This window comes from Falco biarmicus, chromosome 15 (assembly GCF_023638135.1).
Source record: "Falco biarmicus isolate bFalBia1 chromosome 15, bFalBia1.pri, whole genome shotgun sequence".
Lineage (NCBI taxonomy): Eukaryota > Metazoa > Chordata > Aves > Falconiformes > Falconidae > Falco > Falco biarmicus.
The window spans coordinates 827,772-853,282 of NC_079302.1; the positions used below are offsets into that span (position 1 = coordinate 827,772).

Consider the following 25,511-nt stretch of genomic DNA (forward strand, 5'->3'; position numbering starts at 1 on the left):
CTGATGGTGAACTAACATAAAGGCACAATGTAATAATGCAGTCTGTTGAAGGAAGGCAAACCAAGACCTTTCTAGGATGCTTTCAAGTAGCAGCAAAACACACTTTTGCAAAGGCTTACATTACAAATTCAGGTCCTGCCTAGACTTTTGCCATTTATTGAACCGCCAAATGCAGACTTTCATTTTCTCAGTTACAGTCTGGGAAGAACAGCATTTTGCTATAACCCATCTTTGCAGACATAAGCTGCAAAAGCTTTTACAGTCACAGAGTAAAGAAATTGAGTGGACACAGAAGTGGGACAGGACAGGTTATAGGTTTTTTTAAAAAGGTATCTTGGGGAGGGGTGGGGTGGGGGGTGGAAAGCATCAAGGAGTGCCGCCTCCTCTCCCCTTTTCCCCCCTCCTGCCCCAATTCCCACAACTCATTCTTACCCCGCACATTTCCTGGACTAGCAAGAACCTCCCTTTGGGCTGCAGACTCCACTTTGACAACAGCTGCCAGTGAAGTCCACTCCCTGCTTGGATCTGGTTTCCCCTGCTTAGGGAGTCTAGTCCTATAATGCAGGTAACATAGCTCAGCAATTTCGTCAGCTGACCACATGACTCCTGATGCAGGTTCTAAACAGAATTGGGTTCCATTACAACACTGATTTAATCACTCCCATGTCTTCAAACTCTGCTGCCTTGTTCTGCATGGCACGGTGGTGCAGCACGTTCCAATATCCAAGGCCTAATGGCATCATCCCTTCCAGGATTACGTGTAACAAATAGCTCACACAAAATAAAAAACTTTTTGCCCAGATCGCTAGACATATAAACAATGCCAGCCCCCTGACAGCCAAGGAGGCTCGACTGCCGGCCCTCAGGCTCCCCCCGCCTCCGCAGGCCGCACCGCACCACCAGAAGTGCCTGGCGCCACGATCGCTCCAAGGCCTGCGCCCCCACGCCCCGCGCCCGGGGGGTCAGAGCCCCGCAGCCAGGGCAGCCAACGCCCCGAGCCAGCTGCTGCCGCGCTCAGCCTGCGCCAGCGACCCCGGTCCCTACCGCCAGCTTAGCGGTGCCGCCGCGGCGGGCGCAGGAGAGCGGAAGCCCCGGAGCCGCCCCGCCCCCTCCCCAGCCTCCGGCGGCGCAGGCGCAGCTGCTTCCCGGCGCGCGCAGGCGCACAGACACAGACACGGGCGGCAGAGGACGCTGCTTTTATTAGCCGGCCGCGGCCTTCACACGGCGGTGCCTTCGGCGGGCTGCCCCGGCGGCGCCTCCTTCTTGCCGTCCTCCGGTTTCATGGCCGGGAAGAGGAGCACCTCCTGCGAAGAGGGGCACCGTCAGCGCGCGCCGGGGCGGCCCCGCGCTCAGCGGCGCACGAGCGCAGGAGTTTCCAAGCGCAACCAGGGAGAGCTTTCCCCAGGTGGAACCTTCCCTCTTGCAGAACGGCTGCGCGGGTTGGAGAGGGCCGGCCGGCTCTGCGGACTCATCCCCTGCTCCCTGGCAAATCTAGCGGGCACTGCCGTTCCCAACACTTACCTTGATGTTACTGGAATCTGTTAGGAACATGGTGAGGCGATCTATGCCCATGCCCCAGCCAGCTGTAGGGGGGAGGCCATACTCCAGCGCAGTGCAGAAGTTCTCATCAATAAACATGGCTTCATCATCACCTGCAGCTTTTGCCTAAAAGAGAATTAACAGTAAAAGGTGAGCTGTACTGACCTTGATAGTACCACTTCTGCTAACCCCTGCCGAAAAGGAGGAATACTGATATCCATAGCAGCCGTGCAATGGGTGAAACCAAAGCCCTACACAGTTGCACAAGTAACAGAAAAAGGAATCTCCGCACGTGGAGAACTGCGGAGGTCACTTGTACAGGTGCTTCCAAAACAGCTCTAGGCTCAATTCCTTTCTGTTCTGAAAGTCTCCTCTGTAGACAAAGGCCCAGGCCCTTCACTTCAGTAAAAGCTATCTCGAAGGCCATATGCAGCAGATGACACTGGAATAAATTGTTTTCAAAGGCTTCTCAGATGTGTTGTGGCTTGCAACTCTTGCCTTTCATGTCTGCAGAAACAACTAAGAAGCATTACCATTCAAATTCACCAGTTGTTGCTCCACTAAACAAGTTTAGCAATTGCTTTTTTCACCTCAAGTAGAAAGAGTTAAAAAATTACACTGAGATGGTAACTAATACATATGACCCTGACAACCCCCTGACAACCTCCAAGTGCCAAAAGTCACAATAATAAAAATTTAGATTAGACAACCCTCTCAAATTTAGAAAATGCCAAGTGTAAACACTGAAACAACAACAAATGTTTTTGCTCGCACAGTTTCAAGGAAGACTTTGCAAAAGACAGGCAAAGCAAACTTTTCTGCCTGAGCCTGGAATCCTGAAAAGTGAACTGCCATCCTTCCTCTCAATCTCCACCTTAACATTAAATTTTCAGGCAAATATTTGTTCCATACGTACAATCGCATGGCTGCAAAGTCTGGCTATAATCATGAGAAACAACTGCAGCAAACATATATATAACACACCAAAAGTGAAAGATATCTGTAATATTAATCATTCTGACTGAACATTTTGAAATTTACTATCAAGGGAGTTAGTTAACGGAAGTCTGTCTTCCTGGTTTTTACAATTGTTTAAACCTCTCAGGCACCGAGAGCCATTAGGAAGAGTAGGAAGAACAGGAACTCTTGTTTCTGCAGACTGCATTATCTGACCTCAATCATGTCTGGGCACACATGCATTCATGGATGTGTATACCTAATTAATAATAAAATCAGTTTCAGTCACTCTGAGGCTTACCAAGAGACACCTAGTAGTATAAATTTGCAGGCCTAAATTTCCAGTCTGCAGCTCTATCCTGTGAACCAATTTAAAATAATAGTAACTTAGTTGAGGAAATTAGGCTATTTCTTACTTGGCATTCAAACTCTTACTGGACACAAAAATTTATTTAAGAACCTACAAGTACAATATTGTAGGACTACAAAAATGCTTAACTGGTGAAAAAATAACTTTCAACCTGAGCAAGACAGAGAAAAGGCTTTGCATATTTGCTTTTTTCCAGATTAGCACTTCAGGTACAATAAAAAGGAAAATACTCCAACACAAAGTTACCCTACTAAAAAACTAATGAACAGCAGTGTTTGGACTGACTTACCTTAGAGAGCAAGGTTCCTTTAAAAGGAATTGAGTTTTAATGACAGGCTTTCACTTGTGTGAGAAACACTTGCTCAAAATAGTAACAGCGCTTTTCAGCAGCAGGGACTAATGACAGATTCGGAATAGACACAGGAAGTATTCTTTGCTTACGTGCCTGTACCATTGATTCACTATCAGCAAGACACCATACCTTGGCCTGATCCTCAAAAAGCTGCCGCTGACGGAAAGGATCGTTAAGCTCTGTGTACGCATTGCACACTTCCTTCTTCATCACAAAGAGTTCGAAGCGTTCTGTTAGTCCACGAAGAGAGCGATGCCTACGTGAAGAAGGCAAACAACCATCCCTAAAATAAACATCTGTACAGAACCAAAGAGCAGACTCATTACTTCAGGAGGACTGCCCATGCTTAACAGTAACAACTGCCAAAACTTCACGGAGGTTTCACATCTCAGGAACCAATGTCTATCCTGGTTGGTGTCATCAAAACCACTTGTTTTCAAATACGTGACTTTTTTCTTTTTTTATTTTAAATGAAGTAGGAGTAGGGGTTTTAAAAAAGTTAGACACTGACTGTGTCTCATACTCTTACCATTTGGCTAGAGGACTCATGATCTGTGGGTGATCACAGATGAATGTAGGGTTGATACAAGTGACTTCCAGGAATTCACCAACTAACTGGGGAAGCAAAAGCAAAAATCACAGATGAACATAGGGTTGATACAAATTACTTCCAGGAAAACTGTACTCCACGTAATTGCATCACTTCCCTAACACTACCTTCCCCAAATACCCTACTTCCTTCTCTTCGCAGCTGAAGAAGGTATCATAAAACCAGGAAGTTTTCCAATTAGCAATTTTTGATCATGGTAATATCTTCATTAACAGAGAGTGTGTCCCCTAGCTGGATAAGAAAAATGACATAGCAAGAACTGTATAAATAATAACATCATTCAATTTGGACATTTGGACAAAGGCCAATAGGGAAAGCAGCAGGGAAAAAAGGTAGTATTTTGTGTACAAAGGAAAAGCCTTAATACAGCTGATAGAAGAACTACTATACGGTAAGCCTACCAGTTTGGTAAGGTACATACAAACACACAGATCTCAGACAAAACTGACCTAAGAGACCAGTTACCAAACTAAAATCCTCTGGCATTCACATTAAGCGAGCATGAGAAATCTACATTTTGGTGCAGACAACACAAAAAAAGATTCTGGTTCAGCAAGTTTTCTCACTGGTGTACAGAAATAGCTGAAATGCATTTCAGCATGTTTCCCCAGATGCAGCCAAGCTTTTGCTTTCAAGTGACTTCTGTTAATAAAGATAGATCCTCAAAGGCACTAGCATGATAGAAACACTATCTTTACTTACTCTGTCAAGAAGCCTGGCCGTTGTCCTGGGGGGTGGACACTCAACATTTCTTTCTGCACAAAGGTCATCAAAGAACTTGCGAGTTTCTGAAATTGTTGTAGACAACAATTAGAAAAGCCACCAAGTTTTTTTTTTTAATTTGTGCACCCTTCAACATGTCTCAAGAGTGATTTATAAGATCTTAATGGTATACATCATGGAAAACATCACCTTAAACATCAGTCTACAGAAACAGGATTTGGTTTTAATCAGTTTACACTAAAACACAAGTTATTTTCTACTTCAGAAACTTGACAACAGTTAAGCACAACCCTACACGACTGCTGGATGTTATTATTTTGGGGGGGGAGGTGGGAAATTGGGGGTTGGGAAATTGGGGGGGTGGGGTGGGGTGCAGCAGGGCAGGGAACAAAACACTAAAAAGTATATGAACTTGTTTCCTTATGGCTCTGAATTCTACGAACAAAATAGTACATAAGCATATTTTGAAGAATGTCCAAAATAATCATACTCCTAACCCATAATCACAGGTATGGAGACTCAACTGCAGAAAAGAAGAAGAAATAAGAAATAAAAAGCTGGGTCTCCTCAACAGACCAAGAACTCTCCAGATCACGCCTCTTGAGTATATAGCATCATATATACTCAACAAAGGAAGAAGCAAGAGTCAGATCCTGCCAAAAACTGCAAGGCACAAAGGTTTCTTTCTGGACTCCTATAGGTAACAGACAAAACCATGTGTTAGTACCACCTCAAAAAAGCAGCTGATAGACTGCAGGCTGAGAACTCAAGACCTTTCACCCTCTTTCTGTCAAGGAAGAATTACAAGACATTCATAGGCAGCATCTAACCTTCAGTTTCAAAACACTCAGCCGATGGAAATTTCACTCCAAGGACCTTTTCCAGATCATGCAACATGTTAATTCGCCGGAAGGGAGGGGTAAAATCTATCTCATAGGCCTGTCCATCTTGACCATCTGGATGGTAAGTGATCTTGTAACTTCCAGTAATATGTTTCACCATCCCTACAAAAGGAACTTGAAGTTTAGAAGAATATGCCACATAATATGCAATTCTTCCAGACAGTCTTATTCTTTTTTAATTAATATTGCATACATCACCTGAAAGCAACTTCTCTGTAATTTCCATCAGGTCATGGTAGTCTGCATAAGCCATATAGAATTCACAAGTTGTGAACTCAGGGTTGTGAGTCAAATCGATGCCTTCATTCCGGAACTGACGCCCAATTTCATATACTCTGTCCATGCCTCCAACCACCACCATCTAAACAAAAGGAAATCCTAGTAAACACACTAACTTTTCCAAAAGGATTAGAGACACACACAGAACTGCAACACAACTTCACAAATCTCATTCATGGTACATTTTGCTTCCTCCATTCCAATAGGTCCACCTTTCTTCAACAATAATCCTCATTTTAGCCACATTTACTTTTTTAGAATAAGATCACAGCAGTCTGGAGAACACAGGTTTAGCCATGAGGGACTTGTATTTTACCTTATGGTAAAGCTCTGGAGCAATTCTCATATATAAATTCATATCCAGTTCATTGTGGTATGTGATGAAAGGTTTTGCCACAGCTCCACCTGGAATTATATTCATCATAGGAGTTTCAATCTGTAAAATAATAACAACAAATAAAATAATTTAACAGTGGCGTAAGTATTTCCAGGCTCCTACCTCATTGCCCTGCTTTCATCTGATCCGTTTCCAAAGCAGAACTCTGTAGATCAAGCAAACAAAGCACAGCTAGCTTTGATGAAAAAAAAAAATCTTTTATTGTTTGACATTCCAGTGTATGAAAACAGTTCTGAATTAAAGAGCACTTCCCCCCTGCAGTGAGTAAAGGCAAATTACTTAAACTTACCTGTTGCTATCAAGACTCATACAATTGTTTTCATAGACTGGAATGCCTCTTTGGAAACAAGATTAGACTTCAGCCTCAAGAATTAACACCGCATTACTGACCCAGAAGCATGAGAACAGGTATTTTCACAACAGAATTTCACAATTCACAACAGAACTACTTCTAGCCGTACAGAAGAGGAATACTTCTACAAAATATAATGAGATTCAGTGCTCCTGTGAAAGAACAAAGGTCAGGGCGAAAACACAGAAGTTGACCTGTGATAAAAAGAGAACAAGGATGCAGCTAGAACTTACAAGAGAGAAGAAACGGTGTAGGCTATGAATTCATGTAACTCCCTAAACAAGTATTTAATGAGATTCTCCAAACAGACCTACACTATAAAACAAGTTGAGCTGCAGAAAACAGAAAGCAGTCAGCATCCCAGACAGTACTGGAATCAGAAATAAAGTTTAATTTGATGACAATTGAACTAACAAGCCCTGACAATCAGCTGAAAAGCATGATACAATACCTATGACAGTTTGGCTAATTTTTCTCAAAATTAACTACTATCTGTCCATTGCATGACACTACACTGCACCATACAGAGTACCGGTATGACTGAGCACTGCCTGATTCATGTACCTCCAGACTGTACGCTATTGTATAGCAGGCCATTCCCCAACTTCTCTGCTTTTTATTTCATTCCCAATATTCTTGCCAAGCATAGATAACTTACTCCATTATTCCAACAACAAGTCAAAACTTCATATAAATTGAGAAGGGCTCTTATGGTCCTTTTTGATCAAGTTATCAAAACAGTAAAATCTGTAAGTAGTATATTAAGAATTATTTGGGGAAAAAAAACCGCAAACCCAAATCAAAGACAGACATTAAAGCCATTACACATACAACAGAAATGACATAGCACAGGTTCGGATTCCCATTGCTCTCAAAAACTCCCACTGGCAGCTTTTGCAGATTCAGCTGATAAACACGTGTAAATAAACTACATTAGTTTCTAATCTTTGCAAACTGTAAAGTACAACCAAGAACCTGGATGCAACAGAGAGCAGAGCTAGTATTATTTTCTCATATGCTACTCTGCAATGTATCTTGAGATAAAATCAATTTTACTTAAAGGAAGTAAAACCTGCATTTACCTCCACAGGCAAAACACCATTTCAAAGATGTTATTTCCACCTCAATTTACTGAAATAAGGGAAGGATAATGGTAGTTCGAAGTACTACCTTGGTAAAAGTTTCCAAAGTCATAACCTCACCCACTGAAGAACACATTTAACTTTAAGAAGAAAGGAACAGAATGGTTTCCATTACATTAAACTGATGAAACACACTGTGCAGAGGTAATTATTCTCAATTCTGTAAATATTTCACATACAAGCCTGAATATAAAGCATCCTTGAAGCTGAGAACCTCTAAAAACATTCAGGATTCAGAGAGAAATAAACACCAAAGCCTTACCTCAAGGAAGCCCAAGTCATCTAGAAACCTCCGGATATATGTAATGATCTTTGCACGGGTTATAAATTTCTGCCTCACATAATCATTAAGGATTAAATCCAAGTATCTTTGACGATACCTAGTTTCCTGAAAAGAACAAATATCTTTAGAACAAGCTAGACAAAATGCGCTGCCAAACATAAAAATAGCAAAACAAAACTAATTTTGTTTTGTAAGCTGACACCATCAGCAGATACAAAAGGTCATCCATTCAGACGCATCTGTCAAATTGCCTCCAAGAGTGACAGGTAGGACAAGTACCTTATCTTTGAGGCCAAAGTGAAGATGAGGCAACATGTGCAGGCATGGGGACAACAGAGTTATTTCATAAGGAATAATGCTCAGTTCCCCTTTCTTTGTTTTCCCAGGATTCCCCTCGACACCAATAATGTCCCCACGACGCAGCTTGTTATTAATACAGAAATACTCTTCCTCTGATTTGTAGAGCCTGTAATTACAAAAGCAATTTTGTAAGCACATTTGTTTAAAATTCAACATTCCAAACTGTCCTGCAAATCTCTTCCCAGACCAAATCCTTTTTCGGGAGAGAAAAAAAAAAAAAAAAACCACCACACCAAAAAGACCCCAAACACAAAACCCCCATTCTTCTAGCAGGTAAGCCAACCACAACATCCTAAGCAAAACATTACCTGGCTGCCTAAGCCAGCCCACAGGCTAACAGCCTAAGGAAATGAAGGAACAGAATGCCCAAATACAGACCTCTAGGCCCCAGAATGCAGTTCAGTTTAGAATGCTACTGGCAACACTTCTACTTACCTGGAATTTGCCATGACCTGTAACTTGACTCCTTCGCCACGAAGATCGTAGAAAATCAGCTTCCCTCCAGAGGCACGCTTCGCATGGATTCGACCTAAATATCAAAGTATGGAGGACATCAGGAAAAGAATCTCTAGCAGAAAAGGATACAGCGGCAAAAGCCACAGTGTTACCACTTGGACAAAGGACTGTCAGCTCTGAACTGATCAGTAACCATGAAAGAACCAAGAAAGTTAAGTCTCAAATTTAATAGAGGTGCACAAAAGACCATATGAACTTTGGGACCTAGAGCCCATATCACAACCTTATAGTGTAGTTGTAAGGGATGTTGCATGGGTCTACTCAGCCTGAAGGGACATGTCTTCAACAGCCTAACACTTCATGACCGAGTAACAGGGGACCAGCAAAATTTGAAAAGATCATCCCATCACTAAGAGCAGCTGAAACCTGACTTAGCAAAGCAAGAGACCACCTTTCTGTATCCCAGATAAGCCCTTACCTGCCACTCTCACTGTAATGTCTGTCAGGTGATCTCCTGGCTGCAGGTGACCATACTTCTCTATAAAATCAGAAAGAGCTATATCCACATGGAACTTGTGGGGATAGGGATCTTCGTCGGTGCCCTTCAGCTGCTGGATTGCATGGCTACGGATCTTGTAGTATTGCTGTCGCCAGAAACAAACAAAAGCAAGGTATTTCGTTAGAAATTGAAAATATTTCACAGGTTGTAAACTAAAAATCAATTGTCCTTATGTAGCAACAGGTAGGTCTGTCCTCTTTTAATCGTTCAGCTCCCTTTCAGAAAAAATCACACATAAATCAACAGCATTTATTCTCAAAAGAGTAATAAGCAGGAGGCCAGATGCTCACATTTGGGTCCAAGCTTTCCTCATCAGCACCGACATTATTCTCGGAGTCAGAAATCGAAGAAGGCTTATTTGAATGCTTTTCACTTTGCTCTTTCTGCTTTGCCTCTTTTTCAGCTGTTTTTCTCTCAGCCTTTAAACGCCTCTTCAGCTCACTGCAAAAGAGGGAAACCTGATGAAGCAGGTGCCCCGTGACAACGTGCGGCGGGGCCCTGCCGGCAGCTCACTGTCGCTCCCTCTTATTCCGCTCAAAAGCCGAAACAAGCCTTAAGCACGTTTAGGCACTTTCTTCTCTAAGCTCCTTCAACTCCTCTCCTACCAGATACGAGTACTCACAGAAAGTTAAAGTCAACTTAAGCACCACGCGAAAGGGCCCCGCGGACGCGTGGCTCCGTGCCCAGGACCTCCCGCAGGCCGCTCACCAACCGCCCGGGGCTACCGGAGCCGCCCCGCGGCCCGGCCCGGCCGCCCCAGAGCCCTCAGCGCCGCGGCCCCCGACCCCGCCGGCGGGACTTCATGAGGCAAGAGGCGAGCCCAGCAGGCCGCGAAGGACCGACCTGCTTTGGTCATGATGCGCCTGGCGCCACCGGTGCGCGGTCCTCCAGGCCCAGCCGCGGAGCCGCGCAGCGCCGGGGCTCAGCATGGCGCGCCCCGACGGATCGCCTGGCGGAGACGCGCACTGGGTCGGCCGGACGCTCGTTTCCCTAGCCCGGCGCGACCGGGCTCCACCTGCCCGCCCACCCTCACTTTTTGCTGAGGCGCGACTCGGTCTCCTCCGTCTCGAGCGCGCGCGCCGCCGCCATCTTCGCCGCCGCCGCCGCCATCTTCGCCGCCGCCGCCGCCCGTCCTTCCGGCGCCGCCGCCCGTCCTTCCGGCGCGTCCGCGCCTGCGCGCCCGGGCGGCGATGGCGGCGCGCGGGGAGGCGGTGACGCCGTTGCAGTCGCGGTCGCTGTTCCTGTGGGACGATGGGACCCCGATGCGGTTCTACGTGCGGCCCGGGCTGGCCAAGCTACGCCTGGCGCCGCTGCTGCTGGCGGGCGGCGGGCGGCTGTGCCGCGTGCAGGAGCCGGGCGCCGTGCTCCTGGCGCAGCCCGGCGAGGAGGCGCCCAGCGGGGCTGTCTCCACCGTGTACGTGACGGAGTGCGTGGAGCGCAACCAGCGGCTGCCGCTAGAGCCCTACCGGCTGCCCGCCGCGCCGCCCGCCGCCGCCGCCCCCCGCGGCCGCCTGGCCTTCACGGAGGCGGAGGACGTGGCGCTGCTGTGGGCGGTGCAGCAGCAGGGCCAGGCGCGGGCGCGCGGCCGGGCGCTCTGGAAGGAGCTGGAGCGGGCCGGCCTGACGCGGCACAGCTGGCAGGCCATGCGCGACCGCTACCTGCGGCATCTGCGGCCGCGGCACAGGGGTGAGCGGGGGGCGGGAGCGTGGGGGAGCGGGAGCAGGCGGCGCCGAGCGGGCCCTGAGCTCCGGGGTGGGGCGCTGCCCGGCCGCCGATGCCTGCCTGTTCCCGCAGAGCCCCGGAAGACGGCGGAGCCCGCGCAGACCTTGGGCATTTTCGCGGCGGCTAACCGGGAGTTTGAAAGCACGGAGGTAAGTGGCCAGCGCGCCCCCGGCCGCGCTCGCTGCAGGGAAGTAACGTGTCATCTTGTTAAAGGCCGCGCTGGCAAGTGAAGCTGTTCCTTTGCATCGGGCTGAGAACCTCCCTGCAGCCGCGTTGACACTGGCTTCTGCCATTTGTACTTGGGCTGTTCGATTCTTCCTTGGGTCTCGTGCTTTTCTGTGATCTTATGTATCACCGTTAAGGCATACTGCTTCGCTTCACTCACCAAGTTTTGCCACGCCTGGTGGTTTCTGAGGTTTCTTACCTAACGTAGAGTCTCAGCAGAAGGTGGTTGGGCACCAGTGGTAAAAGCAGCTTGCCAGAATATACCATGCCTCTCTCTTTCTTTTAGTCAGGAAGCGATGCTTCAGACATCACAGAAGAACTTTCTACACAAAATGGAGAGGGAAAGTCCTTGAGAGAAACAGTGTTTGGTTTGAAAATGGGACTGGAGGACTCTGCAAATGGCTGTCAGGAAAAGCCAAGGGAAGAAAGACCAGCAAGCTCTTGCTCTTCTTCCAGTGTGGTGAGAGAAGTAGTAAAAACTATGCAGCGCTTCATGGAGCATCTCAGCATGGACCTGCTCACGATTACACAGGCCTTCCTGAAAAACACTGGTGAAGTGGAGACCACTTTACACTTTCTGCAGACAGGGCAGCGCTTAGATGGGTACCCTGTATGGAGCAGAGAGGATGATTTGGAATTGCAAAAAGACGATGAACACATCAGAAATAAATTGATAGCAAAATTTGGAGCTGAAAATGTAGCAAAGCGGATAGCATTTAGGAAAAGTTAGATAGGAAAGCAGAGGGGAATGGCTAATCTATGACTGCAGCAGGAACTTAAAAACCCAGTCATTTCAGAAATGTAAATGCAATGGAAAGTTTGATGCAACATTCTAAATCTTCAGGAATCCTTTAAAATGATTTTTTTAAAGGCCTGTTTCGTAATCGGTTTTTATTTATAACACTGAGTACACTAAACATTTAAAAGTAGAAAATCATGAAGAGGCATTTTCATATCTATCAAGTTTCCACTGAAAACTTGCTTTGAAGTGTCTCTACTATCTAAACCAACTGACAGTCCTACTTGTACATTGCTGCATGCAAAGGATTTTGAATAGCATTGGCACCAAAATCTGACGAGAGTCACATTAAGTGCTCTAACCTGTAATGTGTTATTAGTGCACAACAGCAGCCTGCTCTCTGCCATGTGTCTGTCTTCCGCCTCTGGTGGATGATCATTTGATAACCTGCTCTGCCAGTTGTTATCATTAGCTTGTTGTTGCTGTTGCCATTGAACCTTGATTAGCAGCAGACGTTTGGAGATGGTAACAATGAAAATGTAACTGTTGAAAAAGAAGGATCAAGAACTTTCATGCCAGAAGATGAGGTACTTGGTCTCATACATGAATGCCAAGATGTCTCAAGAGTGGCCATGTGTACTGAGAATGGCCAAAAAAGGTCACTATGACATTATCATACTCAGTCTCATGTTACAGAGAACTGTCAGCTAATACCTCTGGCCAGTTGACAGTCATCTCAGTTTTTATTACCACTTCCAGCACATGTTCTCCAGTGCTAATATTGCTGGGTTTAATAACATTAACTTTACCATCTTGCTTCATGATTTCAAAACCAGTTAATACCTCTGCCCCAGCTTGCATCTCAACAGGTTGAAAACTTAACAGCTGCTTTAATGCGGGCAAAGTAAGATTTATATCAGACAGTGTAGTGCAGCTGGAAAAAGAAGAGTAGCTTCCAGGGCCACCTGCAATAGTTCAAGTAGGAGATACAAGTTAGAAAGGAGCACTCTGAGTTTGTTTAGGTATCTATGACCCAAACGTGTGAGAGAGAGAGAATGCCACTGCTAGTATACAGTCACAGTCTGAAAAACTCAGTGCTTTCAGCCTGAATTTGTGCTCTTGTCACTATTTTAACGTTATTTGAAAGATCTGGAATTCATTCTCTTGGTGAAATGTTGATTATACACACACACCTTAGCATTATGTTTTGAGGTTTTTGCTCACTGCACTGTGGCATTCAAAAATTTTAAGGTGAATTAGGAAATTGCTGATTTTAATCCAAATTCAAATTATATTGAAAGTCAATGATTATTTGATACAGTGAGCCTGCTATTGCAGAAAACCACAATCCTGAAACACCAACCGATTATTTGGGGAGTTAGCCAACATAACTTAAAATGCCAAGACTCTGGTTTAGACTACAGTGTTTCACTGGATAGGTCATTCCTTCTGAAAAAATAAGAATTCTTTGGTACATACATGCTGCTTAGACTGGTTACTTGAGACTTCTGTGGGAGACCAGATAAGCACTTAACAAGGAAGTGCAAGATAACATAGCAAAGTAGTCAGATTTTTGAAAAAACAAAACTTTACCATCTGAATTTCAAAGCCAGGGGCTGCTGGTGGCCAGGTTCATGCACAGCTCCTGCAGCCAGAAGCCCACATTATAGCTTGAGTGGTGTATACATCTCAGCAGCACCATAATCTCAGAGTTCATTGGTCATCTTCTTTAATTAACCAAAACTGCTCTACAATCCAAAGTGAGAACACTTTAAATGCCTGCAATATAAAAAGATACCTTATAAATAATAAAGACTTATTACATCCTTTTATAATTCCAAGTGATGCTTATTTTAAGATTTTGTCTTTTTTGGGGCAATTAGTCAGACATACACGTGCAAACTTCCACATACAGTGCTTTTACCTTTGCAGAACCATACAAATGCTGTTGTCTGACACCGAGAACCTTTCCATATGCACTTGGAGCACTCGGTATGCGCAGGAACGAAGACACAAAGAGCACAGCTCACTAAAGGTAGCCTTCTTGTGTCTGTTCTGAACGCCTGAAAGCCATTGCTTATCCACAGATGCACTCTTGCATGTGCAGGCACATGGGTATAGGTCTCTTCAGTCCAGCTTCCCATTGACAGGACCTGGAGATGTCACTATATCGTATGGTTCTGCCTTCTCCCACGGTAGAAAGTCCTTGTTTTCTCTGCTTTATCTTACCTTCCTTCCAGTATGCTGGAGACAGTTTGGCTTTCCATGTTCATATTGGGTCCCTGCACTGTCAGGAATGCTCTTTTTGTAGCTCCAAGTTTCTTTGTGTTACTGCCTGGAGCAGCAATATTGTAAACCTGGAAGGGTGAGTGGCAACATGCATGCCAAAACCTTGAGTGAAAGACAATTCCAGAGGCAGAAATACTGGGTCTGCAAACTATTATGTGGAATTTGGGTGTTTCCCATTTGCTTCCTTCTAGAGTTGGCCAGCATTCATCAAAAATTATGAATTCTGGCCTTTCATAACTAAGTTACCAGTGAAGAACCAATTGCATGCACCAGGTTGAAGAGCAACAAGACAGGAATACCAAAGAGTTGGTGACCTCTCCATCTTACACTTCAGTGGTATAAAAGCAGTTTACTTTTCTGAACTTGCACAATGCAAAGGTGACATTTGTTTCTAAACAGACTTCCACTATCTTCAGTTTTATACTTGTGTGAAAGGAAGTAGCCATAGTTTTAAATGTCATGCTCACCATCTTGAAAGTCTGGGTATTTTTTTGTTGTTTCTTTTCCTACTCCACAAAGTACTTTAAGTCATCTTTGCTTGCATGAAGGCAACTTTAAATATTCATGTGACCACACTGTGTGGCTTTGGTGCTTCCAGAAGAAAGTCTTACCAATGGTATTGAGGAAACATGGCTAAAGGAGTGTAGTAAAGATATACTGAAATCAACAATCCTGATTTTTCCTCTGACTAAGCTTAGGAAGCAGAAGTTAAAGTGATTTTTGAAAGAGTACAATAGGAAAATACATCAGATGTTATTCTTAATGTCATTTGTTTACTGGCTGACTGGAAACACTGAAGGTTTTTGTCCAGCTAAATATTTGATACAAGGAATTGACTGAGTCCACTGAAAACAAGTATCCATAATAAAAATGATGCCACTGAAGCTGAAAGTGGTTAATGTAGAGATATAATTAGTTATGTACTGAAAAGAGTCTACTTTTGCTCAGAAACAGGCTTCTTGGTGCTTGAAGTAGGAAGCTCTGTACTGTGACTTCATTAAGAGCAGACTTCTGAGATGCCATGCTTTTAGTGGAGCATGTTGAGTTAAGGGGACTTGAAAAGAAACATGGTGGCTGTGTGCTGCTCTGGTGCAGTACGAGTCCTGCTTCTCTATGCCAGCCTGCCCTAAATTTGCATAAACACTATGTAACGGAAGATTAACATTCTTTCAGTGGGGGTACTATCATGATGCCGGTGCCTCCTAGCATGGAGCACTGGCCACTCAGCGTGGATTTTGCCATGCAACAGGTTCCCTAGTAGTAAGACTATGATTTCCATACTATACAACATCCCACCCTTTGCAGGGATTAGGGTTTTAGCTCTAGGAATATAGATATCCACAGTGCTATGGTAGCAGGCGGTCTGTAAATGTCACTACAGCCTAAATGCTGGATACAGTTTCTGATGTCTCCTCTATGAATCTACTTCAAACACTTACTTACACAATACAAGACTGAGATCTGCCTCTTCTGAATGGAGTCACTATTATTTCAGTTTTACAAATGATTAAATGGAAATTCAGACTCTGGAAAGATTATGGGAATAGCACCTGGAGTCTTTGCAACCACTAAGAGTAACAGCTTTGTTTTAAAAAATAGGATTCATACTTAAAGGAGCCCTGTCTTAGTGGTCTCCAGGGAGAAACCATGCCCCTGAGAAGGAAACATCCTGTAATCACCCACAGCTGCTTTTATATGTTTTTAGTTTTGGTGATCAGTGCCAATTGCTTCGTCCAAAAGAAAACCATGACTGAAAGTGAAATTTGGATAGAGACTGACTTCGTGCTGAAGGAAATCGCTAGCAGCTATAGGAGAAATGGTGTACAGACTTCGCAGAACATCTGAATAATTCAACATGCTAAGCCCTGTTCAGTGGTAAGAGATGTCTGGACTCAGTTTCAAAGGGCTCCTTCAGAAACACGGACATTCGTCTAGTCCTGCACCCAGAAACCAGGAAAACCCTGCGAACTGGGTAACAAGCTACGGGCCACCCCTTACAAGGCACAAGTGTACACGTGGGCACTTGAAGAAATATAATTTCATGGATAATAGAAATGCTGCAACAAAACACCGGCCTGTGAAACCTAAATAATTAACAATAATAATACTGAGCGTAACAAAAATTGAAAGGAAGGCTCCTTCCTCCTGCCCATACCATCTTTCCCACTGCTGGCCAGTTCTGCTTCTAGAGCTGCCTTGCTGGGCAACTAACCTCTGCTGCTCACTGCTCGCTATTGCACAGTTCATCCTACAACTCTTGTCCTAACTGCTGCAGGATAATCTCTTACCCTAAAGGGACACACAGGATCTGGAGTGCTGATGCCTACCCCAGTGAAGGTGTCTACACAGCTGTTCTGGGCTGAGGAGCTCTCCCACTTCTCTAGGCTGCTCCTCTTTGTGGTCTCAGAGCTGACTGTTTAACTGGGGGTGGCTCTTTGGTTCATTCCACAGGTCCATGCTTTAGCTAGCAGCTACTTTCTCTTGCCAACCAACATAACTGCTCAGTGTCTGGAAGGTTACTTTCCCCAGCAGGATCCCCACATAACAAAGCCCTTGTTAATTCTCTGGTACAAAACTGCCCAACCAGCCCAGCTGCTGTGATTTTGTCAGAAGAGCCTCCTTCCAGCCATTAGAGATGGCTGTGCAGTTAAGGTGAACCCTTCTCAGCCACCCTTCAAATACACACAGCAGGTAGAGGCCAGACGCTGTACATGTTTCTTGCCTGTACATCTTCAAATGTGAACACAGTCACTATATCCCCAGTTTTAAAATGCAGCAGTTGGTGTTTCTCTTTTTAAGAAGGTCTTGCAACTCTTGAATAACATGCAAATGAGGTCTAGTCCTCCAGGTAGACACCGTCACTTTTTTCTCTAGCGGGCACCAAATGCCCTTCTGGCAGGTTTAAGATGAGCGCTCCTTGCCAGGGCTTCACTAGCAAGGGGAGGGTGGCTGACTGGCAAAGTGAACAGGGCCCTGGGGCAAGGGGCTGCAGGCAGGGAAGAGGAGCAGTGACCCAGGGGCCAGGGGTGCTGGTGGGGAGGGAAGGGGAACACAGCTTCCCATGGCCCTGAACACCCTGATCCTGCCTGGAGCCTCCTCAGATCACCTCCAGTGTCCAGCCTTGCCTTGACCGCTTTCTCCCGAGGATGCACACCCTCAGAATTGAGCCTCATCCCTCGTTAATGCTTCTGATCCCAGCTCTGGGGCAATCTCTGAATGCACTGTTAAATAGACAAATGTTAAAGGGACTCTGTGATTTACACACAAAAGAGGATGTTTAGAAGGAGGTGTTTGTAGGCATTTCACTCCCCAGGTCTGGTAACAAGCTTTTCTCTGTCTTGTGGAACACTTAAGAACAGGTAAAAGTAATTCGGTTGTTCAGGTTTGAGCTACATGTTCCCATTGGAGGTGGGAGAATGGCATCTGCAGTGGTGATGGTGGAGGATGGCATAGTCTATTAAACATAATTTTGTTGTGCTCTAAGACAGGAAATGCTCTCACCAAATAATTCAACAGAGTAACTTCCTGGTCTCCTCTCAACTTCTTCAGTCCACTCCCAAAAAACCTTCTTCCCAGTTCCAGCATCTATACTCAGGGAACCTGTGTCCTTACCTTGTCTTTACAATCCCAACCTTAGCATAAATTCTTCTCAGTCACACATGCGGACTGTAAGAACTCCCAGGGAAGAAGTATTCTTGGTTTTCAAAGCTAGAAGACAAAATTATTTCAGCTGAAAAATAAGTGAATCCCCATATACAAACCCAGGAATTCTTATTTTCAATTATAGCTGGTTTATTCCATTTTCCCATTATATAGTAAGTGAACACAAACATTTCACCAACATTGCCACCAAAGCTGGATGCCCAGGCACTGGAATGGAGCAAAAGAAAAGCTGGGCTTGAAAACTCAACCATTCTGAATAAAGGATCTTTCCAGAAACCAATGTCTAGTCATCCTTGTATCTCTTCTGGCATTAAGTATCCTAGTAACATCCAGCAAGACAAATAATGTTATCTTTATTCCACTTCCATTTATATCTATCTCCTCCTCCTTTGCAGTGCAATTGCTCCGTGTGGTTTCAACTAATATTTAGCTGTGGCCTATGAGGGGCTTGAGCTCTGCTCTCTGCTCCCCCTCCTTTGGCATTGTTTGCTCCAGTCTCCAACTTCTTCCTCTTTCACATAATCCATGGACTTAATTTGGAAAACAGACTTGCATCACTTCAGCCTCCCTTGTGGCTGAGCCTGCAGGGGCCTGGCAGAGTGAGTGTGCTGCTGAGAAAGCACTTGTTGGTGCAGCTGGGGTTCCTGTGTTATTTGTCCTTGCACAGCACCCCCATGCATGCACCTCTGTCCTCTTTCTCTCTAGTAAAGAGTTCTCCACTCTGCAGCCTTCAGAGAGCAGGTGCAGAGAACAGTTTTTCTGCCTTCAGAATTGGTTACTCAGAGGAGTTGTGGGCAAACAAGAGATCCAGCAACATATTTTTTTGCTCTTCTTCGGACCGAATGAGCCGGTAGCCTAGCAACTCCATTGCATCCTTGCACACATTTTGCACTTTTTCTATTTTCTGGAAGGGAAGGGTCTCCCTCCAGGCCTGTGATACTCTCAGCGCATCTCTGGACCCAATATCAAAGGCCTGTGCTCCTTGCCCCTTCCCATGAGTGATGTTGTGCACCCACTTCTGAAGTGCTGGTGTGAAATGGAGTTCTGCAAACCTGTACATCTCAGCAGCCCTTGCTAGCGGGTCTCTGACAATGTCTTCATAGCGAACCAGCAGGTAGCGATCTTTCAGGAAGCTGGGAATGGCATGCCTGCCTGCCTTGTAAATCTCGACATGGCTTTTGCAGATTGCTTGCATTGTGTTGTAGGGCCCCATCTCTCCCTTTGTCCTCTGGGACCCCACAACAATGTTACTGTCAAGTTTCAAGTCTGCCACTGTGTTCTCTCGGGACTTGAACACAGCCCGAGGATCACGGACCAAGTGAATGATTTTGAGGTTCAGGGACGGATCAGTGAGAAGTGGGTAGAGGACCTTCAGGTCAAAGAACCGAACCTCCTTGATAACAACATGGCTGTAAGTTTTACAGGCTTCCTCCACCTTGCTGAACGGGTACTTGCCACAGATGGTTCGGCAGTTGCCTGCAGTGATTATGTCACTGCGACTGAACGAGTCACAGGCAGGGGGGGAGCACAAGGCTCGGCTTGTTTCCCACTGAAATAAATCAGACTTTTTCTTCTGGCTAGACATGTAAGCATCAAACACAGACATGTCGCACAGAAAGACCGACCTGACCAGGTCCCGCACTGCCATGTGCAAGACCTTGGCACTGTTCTGGTACATCGTAACCCACACGTGCCACGCGGGCTCCATCAGGTAGAAGACGCGGGGATGCTGGCTGAAGATTTGTCCAGTAAAGGAAGATCCCGACCGCCAGGAGGAAAGAATGAGGATGTGGACTGGAGAAGGTTTTTCCTCCATGGGGGCATTGTTGCTGCAGGGTAGGAAGTACAAGTGGATCAGGAGGAAGGCCAAAACTGCCAGAATCAGGAGAACCTGCACCCTTCTAGAATTCATCATGGTTGCAAGGGACCTGCAGAGACAGAGGAAGTTCAGCATTACAGGATCATGAGGAAAGCAGGATGTGGTGCATCAGGCTCCTGCCAATCCCTCTGCAGGCTCAGGGTTCTGGAAAGCTGCCACACACTGCTGACACTGTGACAACCAGTGCACAAGGTATCTTTGGAATGGACATAACACTGCAGGGCTGAACATTTTCTGTAACAAAAACACTGTTTGTTGGTAACCCATTCTAATGCAGTCCTAGAAGATCACTGGAAAGCTTGTCTGCGCTTTTATCAAAGTTTAAGAGTTAGTTCAGTTTATCAAAATGTCAGTATACACAAATGGTGTGGTGAGGAGCTGGCCCAGGCTGCCCGGAGCAGCTGTGGGTGCCCCATCCCTGGCGGTGTCCCAGGCCAGGCTGGATGGGGCTGGGGGCAGCCTGGGCCGTGGCAGGTGCCCCTGCCCCTGGCGGGGGGTTGGGGCTAGATGGTCTTTAAGGTCCCTTCCAGCCCAAACCATTCTGTGATTCTACGAAACATGTACTTAGTTTACACAATCCTTACGGTCATGACCTCAGCAATTTTTATGGAGGAAAGATGGAACAAGCAGTTTTTGTGGAGAATTCAACAGTTCCGCACAGTTACTTTTAGACTCCTGCTCTGATGACCTTTTACAACTATTTTTATGCCAGAATGCTTTAAAAATACAGTGGAGGCTTCAACTTCTTTTGCTTATATTATTTTTGGGATTTCAGGATACATTTATTGTCATCACAGGCAAAAACTCACATACCAAGGGAAGTCATTTGGCACTGTAATAAATCCAAGCACAACAAGATCTTCTCCACAATCAGAGCGTCATAGGCAATTTTGCTAGAAAGGTCCACAAGGGTTTATCTCATCCATCTTTGTGTAGGCAGGCTTACCTACAACTAACCCTTTCTTAGCCTAACTCCTTTATAAAGACCCCTGCTACCCCTCCCTCCAGCCCCACTCATCCTGTAGGTCTTTATGAGAAGTACAATAGAACATGTTAGTCCAACTCAAAGAGCCACCCAAATCTGTTTCTTTCACAGAACATCTATCCTGCCTGTTCAGGATGATTTAATTGTTGGAAAATGTCCATTTTGCTGCTGGGGACAATTCAGAGCCTGAGCACTGGCTGGCACAGGCATGCGCAGGGAGTATACCATCAGGGATGGGATCTGGGGCAGGAAAGATTCACCTCATTTTTAAGAGTATATTAAACCATGCTCTGCCAACTGCTCCTCTCTTGTGTGCTCTCCTCCCCCCTGCTAGCCGTGCCTGACTGTGCTGTGAATACAGGCGGGTGCCCGCAGCCCTGGCTGCCCGCCGATGGGTGCCACTGACGTCCACATAGGGTGCTGTGCTCCCCTGCCACCATGTGCCGGGCCGGCAGTTCGGCTGTGCTGCAAAGGTGACAGGCTTCTCTGGCCAGTGAAACCACTTTACACCTCCCAAGGTGAACTAAAATTAAAAAACCTTGCTGGTTTTCAGTCATGGTCAGTCCTTCCAGGTGCTTCTGCAGCCAGGCAGGATAGAGAGAGCAGGGCCTTGAGGGCTGCAGGGCCAGCTGGAAGCCCTCTTGGACAGAGCAGCACTGGAGCCCAGCTCCTCACGGCTTTGTACGCTGCCTTTGTGCAGCCCATGACTGCACCAATTCAGACAGCCATGCCCATGCAGAGCAGCTGCCTCCCTACTGAAGCAGCTGCAGCACAGAGCATGCCCCAGCTGGCCACAGTGCAGACCCTGCTTCCCCACTGTGTGCATACCACGTTATCTTCTGGGTCGATGGTCAAAGTTTCCCTAACCTCCTCCTCATGCCCTGCCTGAATTTCCCTCTGCAGCACAGCTTACAGACTAATTTGCATGGAGGTGCCTCCTTCCATGATTTCAGTTCCTGTAGCACTGCTGTCAGGATTTCCAAGCACAGTCACTACTGCTAACTGGTTAGGTCATCTTTTCCCTCGGCATATATGCATATATTGGCCTGTTCATCTAATCTACTTGCTGAGCGTTCATTTTGAGTTTAGGGTTTATCAGGCAGCGATTATAATTTCCCAGTGTAGGAAGAGCTGCAGACAAAGACTTATAAAAATAACTCATGTATCAGCTTCCTCCTTGTAAATGAATACAGCAGTGTTTACCAGAAGTGCTGGCCCCTGAATGAACTTTGATGATATCACTTCCATCTGGCACTATTAATATAATTATTCAAACACTCCTGACAGAGTTCCTGGACTACAGCCAGAAGCTCTTAATTGAGAAAAAACTCTGTGAGCAGACATTAACACTAGCATTAAGATACCCAGGCAGATTTAAAAACACAGAAATCATTATTTCTCTGGAAACCCATGTGTGAATAGTCTCAGTCAAAGAGAATGGATTCAGACTTTTTGGGAAGCAAGGGTGTGCTTTTATATAGAGTCACACCAGGGTGGGAGAGCTGGATGTTTCAGATATTTCACAGCATATGCAGACCATGCCTGTGACTGCTCTTGGTAGCATGTCCTCATGTGAGGCCACAGCCTCAACAGCTTCCTCAGTCTTGCACAAGAGGTTGTGATGATCATTGAGGGGAGAATGACTGAAATAAGTTGCATGTGCCTGGTGAAGTGGAATAGAGGAGCAGCAAAGAGCAGTAGAGGTTCTATCAGACATTTCCTAATATGAAAGAAATACTAATTACATAACCTTAGTTTTCACCACTATCTCTTGATTATGGCAGTTGGGTTGTTTCTAAACTAAAGTCTTCAGCTTAGTCATGTTTTCCCTATGGCAAACATCTAGAGTCACAAGTGATTCTGTTCATTTCATACTGCAGAAATGAAATATGAAGCCCTCACAGAACTGCAGAGTAAAGATCGGCCCAGAATAATAGAGGCAATCTCAGCTGCAGAACAAAAAAGGCATGTTGTCACCCAGCAGAGAGATGAGCCAGGGTTTGGCTGAGAGCAGAAAGAACAAGAAGAATCTCAAGGCACTAAGGGTGAAAAACAAAAACTACTGAAAGGTACGACAACCCAGTCTCAACACATTAGGGTTTCCCACAGCACAGGTATGAGGACACAAAGAATTCATATCTGCCTGCCCGAGCAACCAGAGTCTCTAAAAAGCCAAACAGACTTTTAAGCTTTTCCAGAAGCACACAGGGGTCTTGGAAAAGCTTGAGCCTGGCAAAGAAAGAGCATTACAGAAAGCAGCAAGCAGTCCCAGGGAGACATAGCCACCAGACACACTCTGAGCATGGGCAGCATGTCCCCAGAGCACAGGTTTGTGGAGCCTGTGCATGCAGGGGCTGCATAACAGTATAGCCCAAAATACCTTGTGTTATGCAAACTGTGGCTGAGTGCTCTGCAAGTCCAGGGAAGCTCTCCAGACCTGTACAGATCCCTCACTGCTGTACTGGTAGTAGCGTAGCAAAGAGGGTCTAGTGTCGAGGAAGCCCCAGACACTGGTCTTTGAGATGGCACTAATGATTGCTCATAGTTTTATGAAATCCTTCCTCAATTTGGCCTAATCAGCCTCTCAGAATTAAAAGTAGCATCTGCCCATTCAGAGGGGAACAGATGGCATGACTGTCACTGGTGGGGAACACTGGGAAAGGGCACTGAGAAGAAAGCTTGGAGAAGCAGGAACTACCCTCTAAGACAGGCCAACAGCTTCTGTCTGTAGGAGGAATCATGTAGCAATTTACTGGCATTCATATGTTTACAGTGTTTCACAAAAACTATCTCCCAGTTCAGGCTGCTGAGCATGAGCAGTGAATACACTTCTGAGCACCACATCATCCACACATCAAGAAATGGTTGAAAATCTCACCTTAACAAGTCCTCTTGAAGCGCTACAAGACCTGGTTCAAGCAAAGTTGTCCTAACACACCCACACTGCTGTGGCACACGCTCCTCCAGGCAGCCACCCGAATAGCTGCACGTTCACATACTAGCAGTCTACCTTCATGCCAGGCTCTCATACACACCTGTACGCTCTTACCTACACCTGTGCCTGCTCCCTCCTATCCCCTTCATTTCTGTATGTCACAGCTCTAAGACTGACTATAGTGCCCGCCTACTCTGACCAGCCTTAAAGTAAAAAACTCCACCCTGCACGAAGCACAAAGCATGGGAAAGGTGGCTTCTTGTGGGGCATGAACGATCCAATGCTGCTAGTGAAGGAGAAGGGCCAGGAAATTCACGATGGAGACTGAGAGGTGCTCTTATATTGAGTCCCACCACAAGCCCCAGAGAAACTGTTCTCCATGAAAGAAGGAACAGGCATGTCTGTGGAATGTCAGGGCAAAGGACAAACAGGAACCTTTCTCACAAGGAGGACCAGCTTACCCACCGGGTGTGCAGAGACAGGGCACATTGTTCTGGCTGCTCACCGTGCTGGCAGATTCACATAAAGTCTTTTTGACTCTCTTTTTTTGTCTGTGCCTTGCTCGAATTAAACATTTTGGGGCTGGGAAAGAAAATTGTGTGAAAGGAGCAGCCGTGAGAGAAGCAGCTGGACTTGGCCTGTTAATGATTCACAAGGGCGCTGGAGCTGCAGTGAGGCTGCGCCAGGCAAGGTAGCAAAGCAGTGCTGGGCTCAAGAGAAACGTGGTATTCTGCAACCATGCAGAGACAATCGCTTTGGGCCATTCCAGGTCTCATTGCTTCTGTCACACGGTGTCTGGAGAGGTGTAGATCTCCTCTTGATGGTGCCCCCTGTTGCCAAGGATCCCACTGAGCTGCTCGGAAGGCAAGTGGAGTATAGGAGACAGCAGAAGCAAAAATAATCTGGGCAAGGCTGGCGCTTCCAGCAGGAGGGACAATCTGAACGGCGCAGGTCATGCTCCTTTTCACTTACTGCATTGCAAACACAGATGGTCAAGCCCTGGTAACCCTGGGCTGGGAAACAAGGCGAGAAGCTGGCAGTGGTCCAGGCATGGCCCTACAGAAAGAATCACGCAATGTTCTGCACAACTGAGATTTCAGCTACATGTTGCTATGCCTTGCACTGACACAATTTGTCAGAAGGATTTACCTGTATGTCATTAAGTGTTACAAAGCTGATTTGTAAAGGTCACACCACTTCAGTGGGTCTTCTTGGAGCCTTATTCCTCCCTGACCAACACTTGCATGGACAGAGGTGTATCAAATTATGTTTGCCCAAGACATGCTGGTCCTTTGGCACCCATATTCAGGCTGCATGACAGCACTGAATGCGGCCGTACAGGCCTCTGGTGACAGGGCTGAGCAGATTTTTACAGTTGCACAGATCCCAAGTTCTAACTGCTCGGCTGGGCTTTCCAGAAGGCAGCTTCTGTGGCACAAGAGGAGGAAGATGTACCCTCCTTTGAAGATGAGGCTTGGGAGTGCCGACTGCTCCGGCACACCACGTTTCCTGAGACCTGCACATTGTGGAAAGTGAAGGAGGAGTCCTCTGGCTCCTGAACAAAGGTCATCATTCTCCCTGTATGTCTTGATTCAAACTTTATAAACCAAAGCAGAAACACATGTGTCCCAAGCACAAACACAGACTGGGCAGAGAATGGACTGAGAGCAGCCCTCAGAAGGAGAACTTGAGGGTGTTGGTTGACAAGAAGCTCTACATGACCTGGCAATGTGCGCTTGCAGCCGGAAAGCCAACCATATCCTGGGCTGCATCCAGAGCAGCTTGGCCAGCAG

The 25,511-nt window shown here is 46.1% G+C and overlaps 4 protein-coding genes across 12 annotated transcripts in view; 1 reads left to right on the forward strand and 3 right to left on the reverse strand.

The window, feature by feature from the left end:
- The window catches only part of ADAT1 (adenosine deaminase tRNA specific 1), a 31,183-nt gene extending 29,988 nt beyond the window's left edge, over positions 1-1,195 (reverse strand). For 5 of the 8 annotated variants that reach the window (XR_008825665.1, XR_008825663.1, XR_008825662.1 and 2 more), the window contains exon 1: positions 433-1,104. Coding sequence is in view for 1 of the 8 variants with exons in the window: in XM_056360577.1 (XP_056216552.1) it covers positions 433-601 (169 nt within the window). In the remaining 7 variants the exon portion in view is untranslated. Of the gene's footprint in view, positions 1-432 lie in introns of all 8 variants that reach the window. The other 3 variants (XM_056360578.1, XM_056360577.1, XM_056360579.1) reach the window with 3 other exon arrangements.
- On the reverse strand, positions 1,181-10,434 carry KARS1 (lysyl-tRNA synthetase 1). 2 transcript variants are annotated; one of them, XM_056360576.1, is made up of 14 exons: positions 10,315-10,434; positions 9,572-9,722; positions 9,201-9,366; positions 8,702-8,795; positions 8,186-8,372; positions 7,886-8,011; positions 6,049-6,168; positions 5,652-5,814; positions 5,382-5,555; positions 4,531-4,616; positions 3,748-3,833; positions 3,348-3,474; positions 1,522-1,665; positions 1,181-1,304 (listed from the first exon to the last, which is right to left on the reverse strand). In XM_056360576.1, the coding sequence occupies exons 1-14, from the start codon at positions 10,389-10,391 to the stop codon at positions 1,218-1,220; spliced, it is 1,788 nt and encodes a 595-aa protein (XP_056216551.1). In that variant the 5' UTR covers positions 10,392-10,434; the 3' UTR covers positions 1,181-1,217. The 2 variants fall into 2 exon arrangements, with proteins under 2 accessions (XP_056216551.1, XP_056216550.1); XM_056360575.1 differs by lacking the exon at positions 10,315-10,434 and adding an exon at positions 10,125-10,303.
- A 37-nt stretch (positions 10,435-10,471) lies between these two features.
- Positions 10,472-12,098, forward strand: TERF2IP (TERF2 interacting protein). The gene is made up of 3 exons (XM_056360586.1): positions 10,472-10,967; positions 11,076-11,152; positions 11,515-12,098. The coding sequence occupies exons 1-3, from the start codon at positions 10,472-10,474 to the stop codon at positions 11,956-11,958; spliced, it is 1,017 nt and encodes a 338-aa protein (XP_056216561.1). The 3' UTR covers positions 11,959-12,098.
- Positions 12,099-13,934: 1,836 nt separating this feature from the next.
- On the reverse strand, positions 13,935-24,538 carry LOC130159212 (carbohydrate sulfotransferase 4-like). The gene is made up of 2 exons (XM_056360584.1): positions 23,662-24,538; positions 13,935-19,847 (listed from the first exon to the last, which is right to left on the reverse strand). The coding sequence occupies exon 2, from the start codon at positions 19,832-19,834 to the stop codon at positions 18,695-18,697; it is 1,140 nt and encodes a 379-aa protein (XP_056216559.1). The 5' UTR covers positions 19,835-19,847; positions 23,662-24,538; the 3' UTR covers positions 13,935-18,694.
- Positions 24,539-25,511: the final 973 nt, after the last annotated feature.

Bases quoted from the DNA above. Each gene is read 5' to 3' on its own strand.
- KARS1 (XM_056360575.1), bottom strand. From the start codon at position 10,210: ATGCTGAGCCCCGGCGCTGCGCGGCTCCGCGGCTGGGCCTGGAGGACC. The intron at 3,834-4,530 runs GTAAGTAAAGAT...TTGCTTCCCCAG, and splicing joins CGGCCAGGCTTCTTGACAGA to TTAGTTGGTGAATTCCTGGA. The intron at 1,305-1,521 runs GTAAGTGTTGGG...CCCTCTTCGCAG, and splicing joins CAGATTCCAGTAACATCAAG to GAGGTGCTCCTCTTCCCGGC.
- TERF2IP (XM_056360586.1), top strand. From the start codon at position 10,472: ATGGCGGCGCGCGGGGAGGCGGTGACGCCGTTGCAGTCGCGGTCGCTG. The intron at 10,968-11,075 runs GTGAGCGGGGGG...CTGTTCCCGCAG, and splicing joins TCTGCGGCCGCGGCACAGGG to AGCCCCGGAAGACGGCGGAG. The intron at 11,153-11,514 runs GTAAGTGGCCAG...TCTTTCTTTTAG, and splicing joins GGGAGTTTGAAAGCACGGAG to TCAGGAAGCGATGCTTCAGA.
- LOC130159212 (XM_056360584.1), bottom strand. From the start codon at position 19,834: ATGATGAATTCTAGAAGGGTGCAGGTTCTCCTGATTCTGGCAGTTTTG.